General features: G+C 40.5%; 1 protein-coding gene across 1 annotated transcript in view; it reads right to left on the reverse strand.

Moving 5' to 3' along the window:
- Window positions 1–4,535: 4,535 nt before the first annotated feature.
- LOC118096467 (heparan sulfate glucosamine 3-O-sulfotransferase 1-like) overlaps window positions 4,536–24,000 on the reverse strand; it is a 39,468-nt gene continuing 20,003 nt past the window's right edge. Inside the window, exon 2 of the mRNA XM_035138346.2 lies at window positions 4,536–5,938. Within this exon, the coding sequence (XP_034994237.1) occupies window positions 4,883–5,812 (930 nt within the window). The 5' untranslated portion in view covers window positions 5,813–5,938 and the 3' untranslated portion in view covers window positions 4,536–4,882. The remainder of the gene's footprint in view (window positions 5,939–24,000) is intronic.

A 24,000-nucleotide genomic window follows, 5' to 3' on the forward strand; every position in this document is an offset into this window, starting at 1 on the left:
TAGAAACTGATTCTCATTCCTACAACAATTCCCTAACAAGGGGAACAATATTTCCAGTGTAACTTTCCCAATTTAGAGCTTGGTTGGCCACTGTAGGAATAGGGCTGCTGGGCCTTTGGCCTTAATCTAGTAGCGTTCTTCTAATGTTCTTATGCTGCTGTGGAATTGGATTCAAAAATGCAGCCCAAGGAACAGGTTGTTGTTTTTTTAAAAGGTGGCTGGTGCAGTTAAACGAAGCCCAATAGAGCAGTCTCCAGTATTAGTCCGTTATTTAATTGAGTTCATTCTCTCAGCAGTTTCCCCAGAACTGCTGAGCAAATAATGGATGAAGGCTCGGCTGACAAGGTTGGTAGATTTATGTATTAGTAAACCATCCAGATCAGCATTCCTTGAAATGGTTTTTTTTTTTAAAGAAAAATCAGACACTTAACATATTCACATTTGCACACAAGGGTTTTTTTTGGCAAGTGGTGTTGCTGCGCCAGGCAGTGCAAATCTAGGGTTCAGCTAATATGGCTGTTACTTTCTTTGAAGCTTAAATCAGTATATCTGGTTCGGATCCTATGTGTTCCTAGTGGCACTGTCAAAAGCATGGATGGGGAATCTGGGTTCCTCCAGATGGTGCTGAACTACAACTCCCATCATCCCTGGCCACTGGCTATGCTGGCTGGGGCTGATGAGTCCAACAACATTCAGAGAACCACTAGTTTTCCCATCCCTTGTCAAAAGCAGTATAATAGAAGTAGAAAACAGAGCTAACAGAGCGGCCAATGATAGGCTTGATAGGGTTTCTATCAATTCTGCCACCACCCCACATGCCATGATGTTGCTCCTGATGATGGCTGCACTTTAAGGATGCACCGAAGGCACCAATCAATATGCAGAAATGCCATGATGATGCCCCTTGAGCCATTCCATGCCCCTTCTACTTGCTGCCAGGAAGAGTCCAATGCATAGCTGAGGCCGTAGTTCAGTCATTAGGATAGATGGTACCCATCAGAACTCCCTTCAGGGAACAGTTAAAAATCCCCAGACACTCAAGACACAAGTTGGTGCTGCGGAACAGGAAGGAGGGAGTGCAATTCCCAGCTGCTTCTTTTTATTTAAAGGAAGAGTGAAGACAACCAGGGCAAGTTGGTTTATCACAACACCGCTGGCTACTGCTCCATACAAAGCCCATTCAGTCCTGGTCTATGCAGCTAAATTGTGATTTGGGGGATTATAAAGTCCTTACATATGTCTTTTACCTGCTTGTTCCTGTAGCAGGCCATTGATATGTAGTGAATCAAGTACATTTTCGAACGTGAGGCATATTTCTCATTTTTTTTTCTAATTAGATTTGCTGGCCGCCCTTTGATCCTTGGTTTTCAAATGTTTCGGAAGTCGGACGGATTACGTTAAAAAACTAAGGTTTCACTATACAGTCATACCTCGGTTTAAGTACGCCTCGGTTTGAGTACTTTCAGTTTAAGTACTCTGTGGACCTGTCTGGAATGGATTAATCCACTTTCCATTACTTTCAATGGGAATCGCTTCAGGTTAAGTACACTTCAGGTTAAGTATGGACTTCCAGAGCCAATTACACTCATATTTCAGGTTAAGTACGCTTCAGGTTGATTACTCCGCGGACCCGTCTGGAACGGATTAATCCACTTTCCATTACTTTCAATGGGAAAGTTCGCTTCAGGTTAAGTACGCTTCAGGTTAAGTACGGACTTCCGGAACCAATTGTGTACTTAAACCACGGTACCACAGTACTGTATAGGCATTAGCCTTTGCCTCCAACCTTCATTTCTTTTTTGTATCCAGTGGTACTGTGGGTTGTTATTGCTAGGCAGCCAAAACATGGTCAGTTCAATGCTTTCCCATGGCAGGTATGTCCCACAGCTTCTTAGCATAGTTCTGCTCTTCCTAGTACATCACAGAATCTTAGAATTGTAGAGTTGGAAGGGAGCTTGAGCTTCATCTAGTCCCCCCCCCTAACTCCCACAATGCATGAATCTCAACACATAGCCCCACATCCAATCTGAAACCATACCAGAGCCTGCTTAGCTCTGCTATTGTCACCTGGCAGAAGCTTGCTCCCCAGTGCAAGGCTACTGTTTGAAGTGTTTCCATGACAGCCTCACTTCTACAACAGGACTCCAGCCGTTCTCTGAAGCACCAATGGGGTTTACAATCATGCTTCCTCTTGACAGAGTAAAAGCATGCATGTTTTTCATTATCAGCCTTCCTCAACCTGAAGCACCCCAGAGATCTTAGACTACCACCCTCATCAGCTCCAGCCATCAGGGCCAATGATCACAAATGTGGAGTCCAAAATAAAAATAAAAATCTGGAGCATGTGTGTGGAAGGAGATTGGGAAAGGCCACCTGTTTGCCTGGGAAAACGATAGCTATTTTCTGACTGTGTTTTTTGCAGCCAGGTGATTTGAACCCCTGTATGCACATAACCCTAAAGTCTGTTAGTTGCATAGCTCCTGTTTGCTATACCACAGAGGTCTATCCTAAGGAGTATTATGGTGTCTTTTAACTGTGGCATTCTGTTTTGAATATGTGGTGTGTAGGGTGATGACCCGAATTTGTTCTTCTGTCACCATGCATTCATTGATTGATTCCTTCCATGCATACCTGCCAATGTTGCTGCGTTATCTCTTGTTTCCACTGGTATTGTTTGGCTGGTTTGCCTAGTTGCAGGAAGTCCACAGGATCAAATGACATTATGTAGACATTATGTTTGGACTCATCTACACAGCTGCAAATAAAACGTTTTAAGTGTTGTAAAGTACAATATGCAAATGTGACACTAGGCGGCGAAAGTGAGCTATGCAAAATTCAATGTATTTTCCAAAATGTTTTTTTTAAAAAAGCATTTCCACAGTGGTTTTTTATATGTGTGTAGATTCCATCTTACTATAGCTGATGTAGTGAGTCTGCAGTATTGAGCCTCCTTTCCATGTCTTTGTCTGGACTTCTCTCTCTCTCTTTCTCATCTTTCCAACTTCCTTTGGCACTTTGCATTACCCATTCTTGGTGATCTTATTCATGTTCATAGTTTCAACATATTTTGACAAGTTATTAAAAAACTCTTTCACCACAGGTGGTACCAGTCATACTTCAAACATTTCGTTTTTTTTACTAAAACATATCTTAAGATTTCTGTCTGACACTCTGCCCAGAAGCTAGTCAACCACATTCATATTTGGATGGCATAACAATGCATGTGTCTTAGTTGAAGCTATCACCATTTCCCTTGCAACAAGTGGAATTTATATGCACCTATCAAATCCACTAAAGTAACCAACTAAATTTTACTAGCCAGCTTCCTTTACACCTATCTGTGTTAGCCATTTAAAGAGGACAAACTTTTGTAAAGTTTTCTTGCTTGGGCCCTGTGGTGGGGGACCAAGCAAGTGAACATGCAAGTTGTTATTTACATTAGTCTGCTCCATCTGGAGTAGGGTTGCCATATTTCAAATAGTAACACGAGGTTTTTTTACTTGCCTGATTTCCAGGACAAAGTGCCACCTTTCAGAAATCCCCCCCAGACATCAATTCCACCTTTGAAATCCTGGTAATGTCTGAGAAAATCTGGACATATGGCAGCCCTAATCTGGAGCCATGCTTGCAGTTCTATAAATATGAAGTCCAGAGCATAATAATCTTCATTTTGGTGGGTGGGTGTGAAAAGTAGTGTATTTAAAAAGAGAGACAACCATTACTTTATCAAGTAAAAATATATTATAAACAAACAAATTCTAATGCATTCATGTAGATGTATAGCTTTATAGATAAACCAGAAACCCATACTTGATATTTTGAATATTGTGTGTATAGTATACAATACCACATGAAGTTACTTTGCACTCCGAGTACATCTTATGATTTGCAAATAGATATTACAAAAATTACTCCACACTTTGGAGAGCAGGCAATTAAACTTTTTGTTGTTGTTGTTGCAATAAACTTTGTGCCAAATTAGTTATATAAACTATTGGAACAAATGGTTACAAAATACAAACAAGACCAATAAATGTGTATTGATGAAGGGTTTTTTTTTAAGTAAGTGGCTCATGATTTTTGTGATTAAATGGACACTTGTGTACTTCCTGATGTCTACTGTGTAAAATGGGATTATTTAAGAGCCCTCATTTTTTGCATTGGAGATATGAAACGCTTAACACTTGTTTGAACAGGTTAAACGACTTTATACCCATGCACATGATGAATGTCTTATTTAATATAAAAACCCTACATAGAGGGAGCCATAACAGGGAGCAGCCTTGAGGCTCATTTAAGTGAGATCTACTTTTTACAATCATTATTCCACAAAAAGATTTTAAATTATATAATGGGACCACTTCAAATCATCTTTTCTTCTAATATATAATTATTTCACTGTATGAAAAGTTATAGAAATCAATCCCACTGTCATGGAGCTAGATAGAAAAATAAAAGCAGTCAACAAAACCTGAAGGTTGGAATAATACCATTTCAGTTACACAACCTTTTGTTGTTGTTATACATCGGTCAAGGAATGGTTTTCTGTGAAACTCCATTTGCTTATAACTTTGAATAAAGAGAGACAAATGAGTCATCTCGGCTATACAAGTGTAAATCTGAAATAACTCCATTGAAGTCAGTGGACTTGGACTGGTGCAATCGAGTTCATTATTGTAATTGAAAGCCAACACTAAGCCTATTGCCCCCAAGTACACTAAAGAGTGTCCGCCATTAATGCAATGGACTTCTAGTGTTGAACCCCAGGGTAGAAAACTCTGGTCTTCATATCAAGTTGGATGCAACTCAGAGTTTATGAGAAGTGCTTGAAAATAAATTACTGCAGGACATTAGAAAACAAACTGCTTCCCCCCGCAAGTTACTAATGCCAGTCAAAGGAATGATTAATCATTCTGTAAAAATTTGCATTGTGCTCTCTGAAGTAGGAGTAAAGTTGCTCTAAAACAGTACTGTTGACAACAGGATGTGGCCGTCCTTTTGATTCATGTAAACATCTCTCTCTTCCATCACTCCTAATGCAATAGAACCCCTTGGTCTGGTTAAAATAAAAATTTGAAGACATAATTCTGGACGGCAGGTTCAGAAATCTTTCCACTTTTTGTAATTCAGGAAGAGGGTCCTTGATCAAGGTATTTCCATCTACTATGTGAATCTGATCCAAATGGAAATGTTTAAGCCACCTCTCCATGTGGATGTCATACAGACTTCTCTGGATAGCCTTGTATTTGGTATTAAGTGCTCCATTTTTAATAACAATGTCTTCAAAGAGCTGAACGGGCTTGTGGCTTTCCAGCCTATTGTAATAGACTTGGGTATAATCAGAGATAACTCTCTCTGTGGGGTCTCTTAGAATAAGCAGCAGTTTAATGGAACTATTCATATCATGAATCCTTTCGGGAGCCTGTGGCGAGGTAAAATAGCCTGGTGTTTTCTCAATAGTTATTTGATTTTCATATGAAAATGGCATCAGGCCCCTGTACCAGTCAATTCCTTTCACGTAATTCTCATCCCAGTCGAAGAAGTGAACTTCAGTAGCCGCTACCACAATGTTTGGGTGAACATCCAACATTTCAAGTAAGGCCCTGGTCCCTCCTTTGCGAACTCCGATGATGATTGTGTGAGGTATTCGTCTGCTCGTTCCGGGAGGTCTCACTTGTGCTGAATAGTGTTCACTCTTATTGCTGAACAGCATCACTTGGGACTTCAGTGTCTCCATGAGAGCCCCGTTCTCAACTGGAGCACCATGGGCATGAGTCAGCAGAAGGTATGCTGACACCAGTAGAAAGGCCATGTGGAGAAGAAGGAACTCTCAGTGCAAAATGCAGTTGTGCTTGTCTGATGAAACACTGAGCACGTGTCTCCGCAAGGAGGCAGCGGATGGAACTGGGGCCAAAGCAGCAACAAATTTCTCAAGCATCTGTGGGTCAAAAAGAACAGGACAGCAATCAGTAACTTGTTTACCTGAACTCTATAGCAAAAGACTTGCATATGGAATCTGACACCTCCAAAAACCCATGACAGGAGAAAGAAAACATACATACATACATACATACATACATACATACATACATACATAGTGAGGCTTGTTCTTTCACCTGCAGGTTTTGAAGGCAAGTGAGGCTTGGTCACTTTATTCTAACACCACTTCACACACCAGGGATTTGGAAGCCCTTCTCAGCCCAAGTGCCACATTCCCTTCTGGGCAGCTTTCTGAGGGCCAAAAGGCAGGGCTAGAGCAATAAATGCAAATTTAACCATTCTACAGTAAGCTAATTTCTACACACACTCACAAACCACTTTCTTGGCTACATCGAAACAAGCAAGAGGTGTTATTAATGTTCAAGGACGCAGGCCAGTTGGGCAAAAGTATTTGGGATGTGAAACAGGGTTAGTGTGGCCTGGGGAGAGTTTTGAGGCCAGATAGAGAGAACCTGAGGGCCAAGTTTGGTCCCTGGGCCCTGAGCAGCTGACAGAATGAAAAGAAAAGGCAAAAGGCAAAATTATTTATTTATTGGGAAATCAAGAACCCTGTAAAAATGTTGAAGTGGGGCTGTTTAGCAAGTCTTACTTACAGTCTTCCTCCCCCAAAAAACTTGCTCCCAAAAAAGAGACCAGAGTAATTATTTTTTTCCCCTTTTGGATCTAATGGGAGACCTCCATACCATATCACAAACAGCTTTCAATCATCTCCAAAATATTAAAATTCATTTGTTCTGTGGAATGAGGGAGGCTGCCATTTAAGAAACAAGCTCAAGCTCCCTTGGATGTGATGAACTAGTTGTTCAGTTCTCTGGATCCCATCCAGAGTTTGTAATTACAAAGTTTATCATCCAGTTTGATCAAAATAAAAAAATTCCTTCAGTAGCACCTTAAAGACCAACTAAGTTTATATTTTGGTATGAGCTTTCGTGTGCATGCACACTTCTTCAGATACGGTTGATGGACTTCCATTTCATGCGGCTCAATGTGGTGCCTTCCATAGTTCTAGTTACAGGTAGGTAGCCGTGTTGGTCTGAGTCGAAGCAAAATAAAAAAATTCCTTCAGTAGCACCTTAAAGACCAACTAAGTTTATATTTTGGTATGAGCTTTGGTTTATATTTTGGTATGCATGCACACGAAAGCTCATACCAAAATATAAACTTAGTTGGTCTTTAAGGTGCTACTGAAGGAATTTTTTTATTTTGCTTCGACTCAGACCAACACGGCTACCTACCTGTAATCCAGTTTGATGTTCAGCAACTGAGTCCTTTCATATATTCACGTGTTTCCTACTAAATATGTTCAACATATGAAAGTTATAGACATATTTATTTTGTGTTCCATTGTTTTGTACAGTTAATCTGTTCACCAATTTTTTATTTCCTACTATGCTAGAAATCCCTGGGGAATTACATTATTTCCACCCTGTACTGAAATTTAGACTTGCAGTGTATGAACAAAGTTATGAGCACCTTGAACTGTCAAGACAATACTCTTTAGGAAAGTTGGCTGTATTCTATTGTTCATTTCTCCTATTATTTTCAACCTCTATGATCATTAGAGTTAACATTGCAATAGAAGTTCAATGGATCTAGGCCCCCAGGAGGATATAACTGTCTTTGGCATTGCAAGTTGGTAGTTTTTAGAAGTTTCTCCATGTGGTAGGTCACAGGCTCAGAGAATAAGACCCACACAAAATGTCAACACAAAGAATCCCTCATCTGTTATTTTGGGAAGGTTACATTTTCAATTTCAGCAGGTCAGGTTGAGACTGTAGCTCTGTTGAAGGTGTGAAACAAATGATAAAATAGCAATAGGTAAAAGCTAACTTGGTTCCAACCACCTGAACAATAGTCCAAAGATAATGCCAGCTGTCAAGCAGTGAATCTTTTGTCTGTGCAGCTTGAAAATTTGTATATTTATGCAAAATGAAAGACACTTCTTTGAAATGGAAATAAATGCCATGGTTTTTTTAAAATGACAATTTTCCAAAGGAAGATGGAAATGCCATTGAAAACAATGTTCAATCGTTGACTTTAAGTGTAAACAAGATCTGGTTTCGTATTGATTCACAATGTCCTAATTAAGTCTATGGAAAGGCAAATCATTACACATGGGAAAACAGTTCCCTTTCAATATCTACCACTATGGAAATAAAATTATTCTTAGTCAGACAAAGCAAGTATTCCTGCTGTAATAAGGAATATTTTACTTCCACTCCACAGGCTTTAACACACATTTTAGAAACTCAAATTATTATTTACTGAACATCAACATGAATGTTAACACAAAATGTTTACTCACAATCATATGGGTACTGATACAAAATATTGACTGCAAGTGTCATCTGTAAACACACTGTGCTTGAGAACAGCTTTGTGTCTTATCTGAAATTCCTCTCTCTCTCTCACACACACACCTTACAGTACTGAGTGCACACATAGCTATGATGGGCCTTTCATCAGCTTTGGCTGGTGGCCCAGAAGTGGCATAGCATGAGTTGCCAGTGCCCAGGACAAGATGCAAAAGGGGGCAGCATCACCATGGGAAGGGGGCTAGCATGTCACCGTGCCCCCTCCCCATTTTTAGCACAACCTCTGATATGTGGGCTCTCCCAGGAGATGCCAGACACCGACTCCAACTGTCCAACTGGAGCCCCTCCATTGCTGTGGCTCACCCTGCATCAGCCATTTCAGCTCTTCATAGGATATTCACAGGAAGTACCACCAGTGCAGCCCAGGAGCTGGTGCACTGTCAGCCAAGGTTCACACAGCTGACACTCTGACAGTGTCCCAATATCCCTGCAACTGTTTGCCTTTGTCCCAAAGCGGGGGCAGGAGAGAGCCAAGGGGGCCAACTGGCACAGAAGCGATCTAGGGTGCATGGCAGCAGTGGCAAAAAAGTACTGTTTTGGGGGGACACAGGGCGAGCAGCTGTGGGGGACTCCCTCATCCTGAATGGGATAACTGTGCCCCTGAAGGAGCAGGTGCGCAGCCTGGGAGTCATTTTGGACTCACAGTTGTCCATGGAGGCGCAGGTCAATTCTGTGTTGGGGCCAGCTGTCTACCAGCTCCATCTGGTACGCAGGCCGAGACCCTACCTGCCCGTGGACTGTCTTACCAGAGTGGTGCATGCTCTAGTTATCTCCCGCAAAGCATTCCACATGGGGCTACCTTTGAAGGGTGACCTGGAAACTCCAACTAATCCAGAATGCGACAGCTAGACTTGGTGACTGGAAGCGGCCACCGAGACCACATAACACCGGTCTTGAAAGACCTACATTGGCTCCCAGTACGTTTCCGAGCACAAGTCAAAGTGTTGGTGCTGACCTTTAAAGCCCTAAACAGCCCTCCCATCAGATGTCAAAGAAATAAACAACTATCTGACATTTAGAAGACATCTGAAGGCAGCCCTGTTTAGGGAAGTTTTTAATGACTGATGTTTCAATGTATTTTTAATCTGTTGTTGGAAGCCACCCAGAGTGGCTGTGGAAACCCAGCTGGATTGGCGGGGTAGAAATAATAAATTATTATTATATTATTAACTTCAGCAAGATGGTCCTCAGACCATGACCCACTTGCAATTTCTTTGTAAATGAAAACTGTGATTCCCAGTACGTTTTGCGCTTCCATAGGCTAACCATGGAAGTATGAAATACATTCAGTCCTTGGACTCAGCTATACAGCTGCAAATAATCATCAACAGCTATCATCAACAGCTATCAGTCAGTCAATCACCCATTTCCACCACCCTTCTGAGTGATCCCCCCTCCCCATCCCCACCCCTCCCCACCCCTTCTCTACATAAGTGCCTGGAAACTTCCATTTCACTGTATCTGAAGAAGTGTGCATGCACACGAAAGCTCATACCAAAATAAAAACTTAGTTGGTCTTTAAGGTGCTACTGAAGGAATTTTTTTATTTTAGCTGCAAATAAAACGTTTTAAAGGTGCAGTATGCAAATTTGACACTAGATGGTGACAGTGAGCTATGCCAAATTCAAAATATTTTTCAAAACTTTTTTTTAAAAAGTATTTTCACAACAGTTTTTATATGTGTGTAGATTCCACCCTTGTCACAGACAGCTCTATCCAGTTTGCAGATTCATTTATTATTTTATATGGCAAAAGTTGCTGCTGAAACAAAACATTACATAGGAATATATTATGAGGCATAATTTGATTCAGAATGCATTATAGAGCTGAAGTTTAAATGGATCAAAACTGCCTGTGGGAGCAAGTCCATTGAAACAACATTCCAGATTCAGCCTAAGAGAATTGATTGATTTTGATGATGTTCAAAGATGTTAGTTCCTCTGGTTATGTTATAATTGATATGTGACTATAAAGACGGTTTAAACTAGATTTAGATTGCAATCCTATTACTTAAGAGTAAGTCCCATTGAACTCAATGGGGCTTACCTCTGAGTAGACCTGTGTAGGACTGTGCTATTAGAGCAGCTAATTGAAATGTGTTATCTAAATAATATCTGTATTTTATCATCTTGGTGGAATTAAATGCAGTTTCAGAAGGCAATATGAATGAGTTTGTATAATAAAAACAATGATTTGAAATTGCAACACTGCACATTCTCCCTATCTCACAGTACATTTGCAATAGCTTCATGGTGCATAATTAAAAAATTAGTTCTGTCTCTCCCACCCGCCCCAGCTCCCTAGTACAGCATCAGAATTATAACACCTTATTACATGTTATGTTTTTCTATTATTTGGTAATGTTGTTGCTTAGATACAAAATGATATTGTGTACATTAGGCAAAAAGAAAAGGCAACACATATTAGGAAACCAATGCTCATGAATGAAAGATGGCAAGATATTTTGAACTGCAGGAAATTTTAATCACAATGTTTGTAAGAATGAGGCCTAACAAATGATCTTAACTACATATACAACAGAAGCTGAATCAATTTAAATTTGCATTGTGGAACCCTTTAGTTTGGTAGCTCTCATAGTTTAGATTTTGCTGTGTCGAAGTTTGTGGACCTCTAATAAGTGTTTATATGCTGACACTTTTTTTTCTTGCAGTGCAAGACCCTGTTTCCTTGCAATGGTCTCATGAGGAAAATGAATATTCACATAGAAGGCCAAACAAAACTGAGCACAGAAAACAGAAATTGTGGAGGAAAGAATTGAAGGCGCTTGGCTAAGATCACTAGAACTTACTTTGCTTTCATAAATAAATGCCAAACGTTATCTGCCTTTTGCACAAGGGTGCAATAGCCATTGCTGTTTGAAAATATTCAAATATTCATTCCACCATTCAATGTAAGTTTATTGTTCTAGCCATGGCCATGAGAAACCCACAGCAACAGTATGAATAAAATACAGATCATACATCCATAATATGAACCGACAACCCCAATGTAAGAACCATGTTGTAAGAGAAATGTTACCAGAGACACCAACAAACTCAAATACAGCTTAGTTTCAGATTAAACCTCTGAATCAGTACAATTTATAGCAATTTTATTTAATTTCTTTTTCCTGATTCTTTTTCTTCTTTTTTGCAGCCAGTGCATAGAGGGTTACTCTGTGTGTTATGAAACTATTATTGTCACTCAAAAGAAACCGAGCTATTTCTACTGGGCTGTACCTGCTTGCTTCGGTCTCTATATAAAGGGCAGGCTACTGCCAGTCTGTAAATACAATATTGAGCTAGATGGACCAGTGACTTGACTCAATATAATGGATTTCCCAATGTTCTAGAATAAACCCATTGGAATTAATAGAACCGCTATTTAGCCATTGATGGGTCTGCACTGAGCATGACTAACACTGAATGTTCATGGCTCCACTCCCAACTGGCCTTCCAAGCATGTTTATTAGGTGGGAGGTTCTTTTTAGCTATGTTAATGCATTTTTAAGTGGAGCAATGCCACATTATCATTTTAAAATTGTTTTATTTTTCCTTCTCTCCTCCCCCCCCCCAGTTTTGTAACCCACTTTGGATGAGTTCCTGCTCAGAAAAGAGGTATGATGATGATGATGATGATGATATGATTATAATAAGGCATGTTTGGGTACATACATATCTGCTGCTCAGAGAAAAAAGTTCAGATACCGCATGTGCATGGCTCTTTGGAATATTGCTAAGGTCTCTTAATGTACAATTCAATTCCTTATTTTATTTTTCTTTTAAAGGCTTTCCCCTTTTATTTAGACATTGCCAGAGAGCATTACAGATACAATAAAGGATAGTGAAGTGGTAAACTCAAGCACCAAATTTCTGCAGTGAAGCTACATGGTTGGCACTTGTGTTAATGAGGCATCATTTCCATTAAAAGCTCAAGAGTCAGGTACCTTGAGGAATAAAGGGAAGGGGGAAAAAGTCAACGACTTGGTGGCTAAAGATATGAGTTGCAAAGCAATTGCAATTGGCTCCAGGCTTCCTTCTTACCAGGTACACAGACTAGAATAGATTAAAAAGTAAAGCTATGGAAGGCATAAACTATAAGTACATTAAATGGTTAGCAGGTGATGTTTTTAGATAGGCATTTTAGAAAGATTTATTTTCCCCAGGGCTAGAATTATTCCCCCCTCCCGCAATTCCTATTCCTGATAACTTTAGGTGTAAAATTCCCTGATGAAAAAGTATAGCTTTGAGGAAATTATCCTCATTTTCTCTGCCACCTTGTCACAAAATAAATGCATGTATATGCCCACAGAGTTGTGTATCAAATTCAAAAGAGGAAGTGTGATGGTTGTACATCAGTCATTCTTTCAATATTGATTTGTGGATTCCTAGCAATCACCAACCAACAAAATGAGAATTGAAGCCATTTGAAAGAGAACTTTCCCCTGTACAGGTCACATTCTAGAACAGGCATAGGCAACCTCGGTCCTCCAGATGTTTTGGGACTACAATTCCCATCATCCCTGACCACTGTTCCTGTTAGCTAGGGATCATGGGAGTTGTACTACCAAAACATCTGGAGGGCCGAGGTTGCCTATGCCTGTTCTAGAAAAGCTAAATTGGTTTAATGAGATTCAGTCCTCTGTACATTATTGCAATACAGGCTATATATGGCAGCTGTAAATTATACAGGTTCTGTAACTGTGGGGATTTCTTGAAAGATAAAGAGATACACTACCCCCCCCTTTTTCAACGTTTTTTTTTTAAAAAAAATATTTAAGAAAAGGTAGGATTCTTTAAAACCCTACTTTACTTCAAGAGAGGAAAGACCAGCAGGATTTGCCTGGCTTTTCCTACACGGCCTGATCCAGATCTTCATACTATGTTGGCCCAACCAATTGGAATGTGAGTGTTGGGAGTTGTCCTGGCTTACCCAATGACTAATGGGCTTTTCTAGCAAAAGGAAGGTATAGCCAGGAAAGCTGCTGCCAGGAGACTTAGGTGCTCTGCTGCTAATTCTCACTCTCTGCCAATGCAGTTTCCCATATTTAAGCAGGCTGAAGGTGTCTTTACTGCAATAGAAGTGCTGGGTTCTTCAAGATTGGGCCTGTTAGACAATTCAACACATTCTTGAAAGGGTGGTCCTCAAGTCTTCAGAAATAAGTAACCTTCAACTCTGGCAGATACTGCTGAGCATTCTGCACTTAAAAGATAGAAATCCTGTCATCTGTGAAATGATTATGAATATTTTCCATTAGCAAAGGGAAGGGGAAAATGTCAAGAGGGGAAAAAAGCCAAAGAGCCAATAATTAAACAAGTAGTTAAATCCATGTTGATGCCATCTATTCTTGGTCTTTTTGGCCAAGCACATTACATACTTTAAGTATTTAATGCAAGAAATAAACAGATGGTTAAATAGATAAAATAATAAAACATCTTGCTAATATTGCTATATTAATACATTCGGCTTTTTCTCACAGTAAGGGCTAGCACCTTAGCGCATCAAGCAAATGTGGAACAGCTCATTTCAGGCATATGAAAAAAATAAGAAAACTGTTTTGCTTCATAAGGAAAAACAACAACTTCCAAATCCACAGTTGGGCAATACCTTTATCAGGAGAAGTATGTTGCAAGCTTTCAAGTTCTTCAATTCAGGTTGCAGATCCCAGAGGAGGTGCCATTTTTCTGCCTCCAGGGTGACATCTATGGTGTAATTAACAATGACTTCCAGTTCACAGATGTATATGTGATGGGAAAGTTATTTCAACTAGTACCTAACACCAGCACAGCTCATAATGCTCATTGTATAAGTAGAGTACCAATATATGGTAGAGAAATCACATGTATTCCTGCCTAATTTGGAATTGTGAGGTTAGTACACTGCAGAGATTCATTTTTGCCTGACCCTCCCGCAATTCTTTATTAATGTTTTCCTATCACATTTACAAAGGAATCAAATATATTGCCTGCACTATGGCTTACATTTGTTTGCAGACAGTCCAGTTCTGCCAAGATGAGCTGTGGCTTGCATACTTCCTTTAGATAAGGCTCTCCTCCTCAAAATGAAATTTTATTTGACTGGCCTTAGTGCTCTGATACTTTCCTTCTCAACATGTTTCCTAAGTTTGAGATTTCTTTGAGCATAAAAGGTTGGACTAGCATAATACTCTTGTCTTGACCCATCTTTAGTACATGGCAATTGATGGATGCCTCACTTCTTTCTCTAATCAGATCCATGGACTATTGGCAAACCTTTACATTTGTGCTCCATGGAATTGCTGTAGAATAACATTTGGCTCCTAAACTAGACTTGATGCCTCCAGAGAGGCTTTTCTGATTGGATTTTTCTCTGAACAGAGCTCTTGCCTATCAGTCAACTGTCAGCTTTAACTGACTAAGATTAAGTAGTTGCTGATATGTACCACAGAGAGTGCAAGGAAATGGACAAGAGAATACACAGGACTTTATTTCAGAAGTCTGAAATCAATGTTTCTAAAACTGTGTTGCATCCCTGAAATCTTTCGACTGCATGAAACAAGAAGGGTTAATGAAAGCACTGAGCAAAAAACAACAACAACCACACACCAAACACCTGAGGAACTTAGTGTACTTTGTGCTAAAATACATAATGAATCCTAAATATAATTAGGCTTTTTGGTTGTTGTTGTTTTTTAAAAAGAAAAGTCTATATTCCAGTCACAGTATAAGAACATATCTATGCCAAGTGTCTGATGTACCGAAAATAAAAAAGTATCACATTGAATAAACAGTTTTCAGTATATCATTAATAGTAGTTTTAGAAAACTCCAGATCGTTCTGGCTTGAAGGCTGGCAGGCACGTCCAATATGGAAGTATTTGCATTGAGTGCATTTAGTTGCCAGGGGGGAGCACCAACATCAAGATTCTGTTCAGATACCGATATGGCACTTTGGGAAGCAGCTCGTGTCATCCTGAGGTGCTTTGTAGTCTGTCTGGTTTGACTCAGGGTCCGGATCCCACTCTGCCTCAGGAAGAACCAACTTTTACCATCTCTATTGTAGAAGCCTCTTTTGCAGGATAGGAAAACTTCTGAGAAATTTCAACACACCACTTGTGCTAACCACAAGTTTGATTCATGTGCTGTAGTTGTACAGTCTTCGTTTCCTGTTTATGTACTTCCTCTCAACTGTCTTCCTTTGTACTTTCACAAGCCTCTGCTATGCCTGCACCAGCTGAAATCTTTACTGCATTGAGATCATTATGTGCCTTATTCTATGCCAAACTTTTTCAATTCAACAGCCACTTTTACCTGAGGCCTTTGCCCTATGGCTACTATCTATAGTATATTTGTGACATATTAAACCATTAGTTTCCTGCAAGATGTTTCCTGTAATGCAAGGAGACGGCATGCCTTTGGATCCACTGCCAATTCAAAGCAATGCTAGAATATACTACTCTGCCTCTTGCTGTTCATGCCAGGTTCAGAAACACTGCCTACATCAGTGTTTGAGTTTGAGAGAATTCAGAACAGACAGTGGTGCTGATGCTAATACTGCCATTACCAGACCCACCAGTCATTTGTCTAAACCTATTAGTAGAGTTGGGGGCTAGGGCACCCCATGGCTTGCCAGGCACATGTGCCTCTCATGAATATGAGTGGTGTGTGAGTGTGGTGCTTAAAAGGAGCTGAAATTAACCAGTTCACTTTGGCAGAGTCAGAAAAAGGCACACACACAACTGGGGGCTGGGCCTGAGTGCACAAGAGAAACAGGCTGAGTGAAAAATAAGATAAAATAGCTCAGTTTACAGTGCTACCTCTACTTATGGACTTGATCCATTCCGAGGTGCCGTTTGCACCCTGAAAAGTCCGCAAGTAGAGCGCCGCTTCTGCACATGACGCGATAGAGTGCTCCTGCGCATGCGCGAAGCACGCAGATCTTTCCTGCACATCAGCAAACCGGGAAGTAAACACTTCTGGGTTTGCCACGTTCGTAACCAGAATAAACGCAACGTGAACCTAACGCAACTAGAGATATGACTGTAACTGAAAAATGTAAGATCTAGAGTGGGGACAGGATAAAAACTCTACTAAAAAGGAAAATACAGGAAGAACAAACTGAACATCACACATGAATACCAGCCCTAAAACTGAAAGTAGGAGAAAAGAGGAATAAGACTGCACACTAATAAAAAAATTGTGCAGAAGTACTGGAACAGAAAAAAAAAACTAGAATGAAAATAAAGGTGGTAGATGTAATGTGATTTCCGGTAGACTGAAAATGATTCAGAAGTATAGTCAGTCGGAAGAGGGATACCACCTAAGCCAGTAGAACTCTTCTACATCTGCTCAAGAGAGAAAACTTGCTAAAGAACAATGAGCTTGCTAAAGAACAAATACATATATGTTTCTCTCAACTTCTCTCCCATGAAGCATTGTGATTGGACAGCCCTGTTAAATTCTAAACCTCTCTGTCAAAGTGGCCTATCCCCCCTTCCCTCTCTGCCCACACTTTCCCACTCAATCAAGGGCATTTCTTGTAAACTTGTTTTCCTTTGTCACAAAAAATTGATAGCAAAGGGTGGGTGGGTGGGTGGGTTGCAACCAAATCATCCAAATAGAACAAAGCTTTCGGGATTCCCCACTTCAACTTATGGGACCTTTTAGAAACACTGTCTCACCTGTGACAAGCCCTGAAATGCTATGAGGCATCCTGGTTCAGAAGCCACTGCACATTTCTAAAACAAAAACAAAACAAAAACAAAAGGACTCTAGAACAGAGACAGATGAACTTCAAGCTTGAGGTATCTATTTTGCATTTTGCTAGACCCCAAGATCCACCAGCTGGAGACAAAATAGTGCCTCAGGACAAGGGACAGACAGCTCAGGATTTTGTTTTTGTACTGAGGTCACAATCCTTTCACTCAAAATGCATTCTTGATCCTCACCCCACCCCCCAAAAACCCCAATGCATGTGTTCCAGCAACTTAACATGGAAAAAGGTCGTTGACATTTTTAAAAAACTGGGAATCAGAAATCCTTGACGATCTTCTACATATCATCCAAAGATCAACTATATTGGTGTTCTGCCCACTTCAGATTTATATATAATTAAGGGCTTGCATATAACAATGAAGGGGACACGGGTGGCGCTGTGGGTTAAACCACTGAGCCTAGGGCTTGCCGATCAGAAGGTTGGCAGTTCGAATCCCCGCGATGGGGTGAGCTCCTGTTGCTCGGTCCCAGCTCCTGCCAACCTAGCAGTTCAAAAGCACGTCAAAGTGCAAGTAGATAAATAGGTACCGCTACAGTGGGAAAGTAAACGGTGTTTCCGTGTGCTGCTCTGGTTCGCCAGAAGTAGCTTTGTCATGCTGGCCACATGACCTGGAAGCTGTATGCCGACTCCCTCGGCCAATAACACGAGATGAGCGCCACAACCCCAGAGTCGGTCACGACTGGACCTAATGGTCAGGGGTCCCTTTACCTTTACCTTTATAAAACAATGACACCTGTATTATTTTCAGGAGTTTTCTCTCACTTTACAACACTGTCAGCTGAACTACTTTCAGTGTTGAATTTCAGTTCAATCTGAATTAATATGGTGGAATTTAAAAACTATTCAGAGATTGAGTTTATATAATGATAAGAAAGGCCTCCAGCTGCATGAAATCCATGGGGTGCAATATAATTAGAGCTTGGAAATTTTTTAGCTGTGACAAATAATTCTGCTGACACTGATACATCTTAACATTGAGGTAGGAAAATCTGGAGTGAAATTGTGAGCTGGACAAAGCAACAATAATACTTTAGTAACTTTCCACACCTGTGTAGTTGCTTTTCTTGTTGCTAAAATCATATTGGTGGAAACCAACCTAAGAATCAACACATTCCAGTAACATTTTACTACAATGTTTCTGAAAATTAGCAATGGACTACATTAGGATTGTTGATGTTCAAACTCTTAGATTTTAACTAAAGTTTTTGGGAAAGGGAAGAAAAGCACTCTTGTAGACACGTTTTGTTACAATCCCACTCTCTGTTACAATAAGGCAAGTAGGATTGCACCCTCATCTCATGAACCAATAGGAGGAAATCCACATTCATCATATTTCAAATAGCGAACCTTACTTTGAATGTGCCTAGAAACTTAATGACATGTATCCACTTAAGGAATGCTTCTATAAATGGATGTAGTAAATAAAAAGGTAAAGGTAAAGGGGCCCCTGACCATCAGGTCCAGTCGTGTCCGACTCTGGGGTTGCGGCGCTCATCTCGCTCTATAGGCCGAGGGAGCCGGCGTTTGTCCGCAGACAGCTTCCGGGTCATGTGGCCAGCATGACAAAGCTGCTTCTGGGGAACCAGAGCAGCACACGGAAACGCCGTTTACCTTCCCGCCGGAGCGGTCCCTATTTATCTACTTGCACTTTGATGTGCTTTTGAACTGCTAGGTGGGCAGGAGCTGGGACCGAGCAACAGGAACTCACCCCGTCACAGGGATTCGAACCGCCGACCTTATGATCAGCAAGCCCTGGACTCTGTGCTTTAACCCACAGCGCCACCTGGGTCCCTATGTAGTAAATAAATAGTTACAAAAAGTATATTTTGTAGATATCAGTAGAACGGAGCAGCACTGATAACCACATGTAAATCAAATATGCACTACCATGGGAGAAACATGTCTGCGATTGTACTTAAGACATTCTGGACCTGAGACAACTCCTTTCTCTCCTCTACCCATAGTATCTCTTTGTTCCCCTTTCACTACTTTCTCCTTCACTGTCTCCTTCCCTGCCTGCATCTTGTCCCTGAGATCCATTGCCATAAATTTTTTGGGTCTTTTTTCTTAATGCACCATTTATTTATTTATGTTTGGAAGGAAGATGTCTTGTACCAACTCAGACAAAGGTCCATCTAGCTAACTATTGTCTCTACACTGTAGGACTGCCCTCCTGTGGAGAACTATTTATCTACAGTGACTTGCCATGCAGAAAAGGCTCCTTTCACCCTGCGACTACAATCCAACATTTTGGGTATATGTTTAAGGACTTCTAGGATACAAATGGCTTTACAATTTTTTAAATCTCAATTCATCCTCACAAATGGGCATTTAAAAGGGTACAAGTCTCCATTATAGAAGGGCCTTGGTTTTTCATTGACATTATATAAAAAGGATAGCTGAAAGTTTATCTGCCATGCCTCTCCTATGAAGCAAGGATAAGTCATGAAAAATAGGAGTTTTCTGCCCGATTGCCTAGAAAGTCTTCAATGTGACATTTCAGTTAAGGAGACAGATTAGTGCTCCTAAAAACTATGGACACAGAAATGTCACAACAGTCATTATCAATTTGTATGTAACTATTCTATTTGTATTTAGACGTTTGATCTCCTTGAAGATACATGGGTCAGTGGTCTCTTTTTGGAGTGACCTTAGTGTAGTTTGGAACAAAGGCAGGTCTTTCCTGAGAAATTTTTACCTTTAAACAAAGTGTAGATCTGGTTCTGTAGAACATTTGACTAATGCTAAGTGTTGTGAATTTGGAATCATGTATGTCATGTCAATAGTGCTATACTGTATATCCGATTGTCCATTTTAAAAAAGTTTAAGTTACATTTTTATCACAATCATGGCTGTGGTGGCACTTTAGGGCAGAGCAGTACTTTATTTCAGCAAACACAACAACAACAAGAACAAATGGGTTGTAATCTGAAGTTTGCTCCAATTGGCAGTGACTCTGTGACAATTCAACCTGTTGTAAGTGGAGATGCCAGGGACCGAACCTGGGACATTTTGTATCCAGAACATGCACACTACCACTGAGCTACAGCTCTTCCTTTTCTCCTGCATTCTCTCCTCCCCATCCATTTTACTCCCAGTTTCCCCTAGTTAGGCTCCCACAGTTGGTAAGTGGTCTTGGGCGGAGGTGAAGGAAAGCCACTCCCACTTTTGTCCTTCCTTCCTGAAAATGTTCCCATGCCTTCCTGTTATTCTAAAAATACTGCACTGGGAACCCAGTTTTCATGAGGTAACATGTCTAGCACTTGGCACTAACTTCTTTAGTCTTCAAATTCACATTTTTGCCCTGGCTATAATATGGTTAGATCATAATTTGGGGAATATAAGACCCTTGACACCTGAGGTAAATATTTTAGGGCTCACTCATATTCTTTCATCTGTGACATGTTTTAACTGATTTCATTTTTGTTTGTTTGTTTTTAAATTGTTGTAACCCACCCAGGGACCTCATGGTGAGAAATGGGTAACAATATTATTAAAAAATAAATGTGAACTGCTCATTTACTACACTGAGGTATGAAACCAACAATTCATGACAATTGCCAAACCTTCGAATGGCAATTCCAGGCTAGGAACTCATTTGTAAAGTAAACACTAAAAAAGAACCTGTGTACATGCATGAAGAAATGTTTAAGATTATTTCATTTCAATTAAGTAGGTTGGTTACACTGAAACTTTGTCATAAAATGCCTCTGATCTCATAATTTAGGCCAGCAAACAGGAAAACAACAAATCATTTAGAGTCATTTAATTTCTTTTCTTGTGTGCAACACATCAGGAAAAGAACAATCTTGGTTGTATTCCACCTCAACTAACATGCTCTCAGGTTTTTTTGTTTTTTGTTTGCTAAGGAAAGTGATACATGTGGTATAAGACGATTTAATCTAGAAGCTCGTGAAAAGGTGACAAGTGGATGAAAAGCAGCAAAGCCAAACAAAAGCACACGCCATAGATGCTCTAATACAAACTGACTACTGCATTTCTGGAAAGAAAACAGGCTGATATCAGAAAGACCTTTTCATTAACAAAAATTACATGGCACCAGCTCAATCAGATACACAAGGAACAGAATGTAGAGCAATGGGCTTACATTCTTCATGTAAACATAGGAAACAGAAGCAATAAAGATTAACTCTGAATGTGTTACTACTTGATGTACCCCTTAACAAGCCATCTGGAGGATATAGGAACTATTTTATCCTTGGATCATATTGACAAATTCCTCCACAAACACAAATACACAACCATGTAAACCAGGAATGGAGAAAACTTTTCAGCCTGAGGGAAAACCTTTCACCCCGACCAAAGGGCCCCGTTGGGGGCGAATAGCCAGGGCGAAACAGGTTGAAAACGCCGGCACCCTGTCTGCCTACATCTTCACCCACAGCTTCTACAACATCTATCTACAATTCTTCCAGTCCTTTTTGATAACATCGAACTCACATCTGTTGGCATCTTTATAAAGTGATTTGAAGGAAGAGACTGAGTTTAATATTATAAAATATAATTGAAGTGGACTTTAAGACTAACTCAAAAATTTGAAAAAGTTATCCGAATCAGATGCCAACCATTGTTTTTTGTTTCTTGTTTTGGTAGTTGGTAGCCTCAGTGGCTTTTGCATAAAGTTTTGTATTTTAATGTATAAATTTACTTTGAAATTACTGTGTGTCGCCCATGTGTTGCATGCTTTATTATAAAACTATCTGTACTAGCAGCACATCTACATTTTTTCTGTATCCCAGTGGTGGGCAGAGCCGGGAATGTAAATTTTACCTTCATACAGCAGAATAGATTTGCACACACAATCCTTCACCCAGGCAGACAAGAGACATAATCAGGGTCCAATGCAAGGGAGGGTTCATTGAGGTTGTGGCCTGGGGATAATGGGTGTGGCTGAGGAGGAACAACTTTAGGAGAGTCTTGAGGGCCAGAGAGAGAAGGCTGATGTAAACGCTTGACATATAGGGATGTACACCAAAGGAGCTAGCATTAAATTCAATTATTGTAGCTGTACTGAAATAGCTGCTGGCATCCTTCATGCACAACTATATTCATGCTAGCCTCTTTTTACAGCGGTTTAATGATGATGAAGAGACAAAACATTTCTTTGCTTTTCAAGTTGTGTCGCACAAACTGTTGCATTTTCAATGGTCTCTGTGTAGCTACCTGTTCATAGGCACCAGTGCTTAATCAGGTAACAGTTAAATAAACTTGACACCCATGTACAACTGAATAAACTGGAACAACCATACATTTATAAAAGAGAACAAGTCAAAACGACTTAAAATCTCTACCTTGCCACAGCAGCCCAGCAAAGAACACATAAATTGTAGGTAGCTGTGTTGGTCTATTAGGAACAAAAAAATCCAGAATATCCCCAGTAGCATGATACCTTTACTAGGACTAAGTAAAAGTCACAAACTAGTGAGCTTTCAAGTTCTCCAGAATTCTTCTTCTGACATGAAGTTCAGTAAAATGATATGGGTGGGAGAAAAGAAAAGGCTAAGCATTGGCAGCGGATTACACACAAACATGCACCTAATTTGTCTTTTATTAATTCTTAACTTAGTGTACCACCTAAAATTAGTATCCAGCTTTGCTGATACCATATTTCTTTTTTTCTGCCTTAGCAAAGGCCATAGCTTGTGGGTTCTGCTGAGTGCTGGAGACGGATCAAAGCACTTATTAGTGTTTATATTTTCCTTCTCCCAGTATGTCTCAGTTTAGCACCTAGCAGGGTCCAATCTAATTAAGGCTGCAGTTATGTGAACATTTGCCTGGGAGTAAGTCCCATTGAACTCAGTTAAGATATATTTCTGAGCAGACTTTCATGGAACTGCACTGTTAAGTCTGCATAACACCTCCTGTGCTCCATTATAAGATTCAAAATAAACTGCTGACTTAGGGGCTTCGACATCATGCCTAGCTCCCCAGCCACTGTTGTTTTGCGTAACATTCCAGCTTAGCAGAAATCAATCACTTGCCTATTAGTTGGTGACATTTTAATTGGCCCTATGTGACGAATTGAAGCACTTTTAAAATGTTTATTTCTGCCCGGCTGGCAAAGAGTTAACCCACCTCCAGCCTGACTGGCATAGAACTCTGATGGGGGCGGGACTGTGCCCGGTTTGAAAGGAGGGAGTGTCGGTTTTGGTCAGTGAGGAGGGAGAGGGAGGAAGGTGTGGTGTGGTGTTATGTGGTGGCTTATATGAAGACAGTTAAGAGGCTAGGAAAACTTAAAGTTAAATGTTTGACTGAGTTTATTTTGTACAACTGGAACAAAGCTAATTAATAAATGACACGTTAAAGAATCACTTATGTTTTTAACACAATAAAACTTCATCTCTGTTTTTGCCAACAAGAGGTCCGTTTGTATTTTTCCAGCGAGGTACCAGGACTCACAGCCGTGGTGACTCAAGAGAGGGCCAAACTCACCTCAGGCAGGGAGGTGGTGGTTTGTGTCCTGAAGTTACACGGAGGAGGCTTAGAAGGGTAACCTGAGGTGCCAAGAAGTTGCCAGAGTGCCTAGGGCAAACTTCTACAGTGGGGGAATCCAACTGAGGGAGACCCTTTACAGGAGGCAAGAGGTTATTCCTGGGGGACAGCCTAGAGTTTCTTAAGGTACCAGGCCACGTAGGCTGGAAGGCTCTCCTTACTTAGAAACCCATTAGGAAAAGGGGTTTATTTTTGAGGCGGCAGGAGAAGAGGGTGGGTGTTTTCCCCTCTGGATTCCTGTGTTGCAGTGATAGTAAGGCAGAGTGGGACACGGGTCGTCACATTTTTGGTGGCAGCGTCGTGATCGAAATTAAAAGCTCACGCGCCTAGTTTGGTTTGAGTCTGTCAGGATTTTCCTG

The sequence above is a fragment of the Zootoca vivipara genome, chromosome 5 (assembly GCF_963506605.1).
Source record: "Zootoca vivipara chromosome 5, rZooViv1.1, whole genome shotgun sequence".
Lineage (NCBI taxonomy): Eukaryota > Metazoa > Chordata > Lepidosauria > Squamata > Lacertidae > Zootoca > Zootoca vivipara.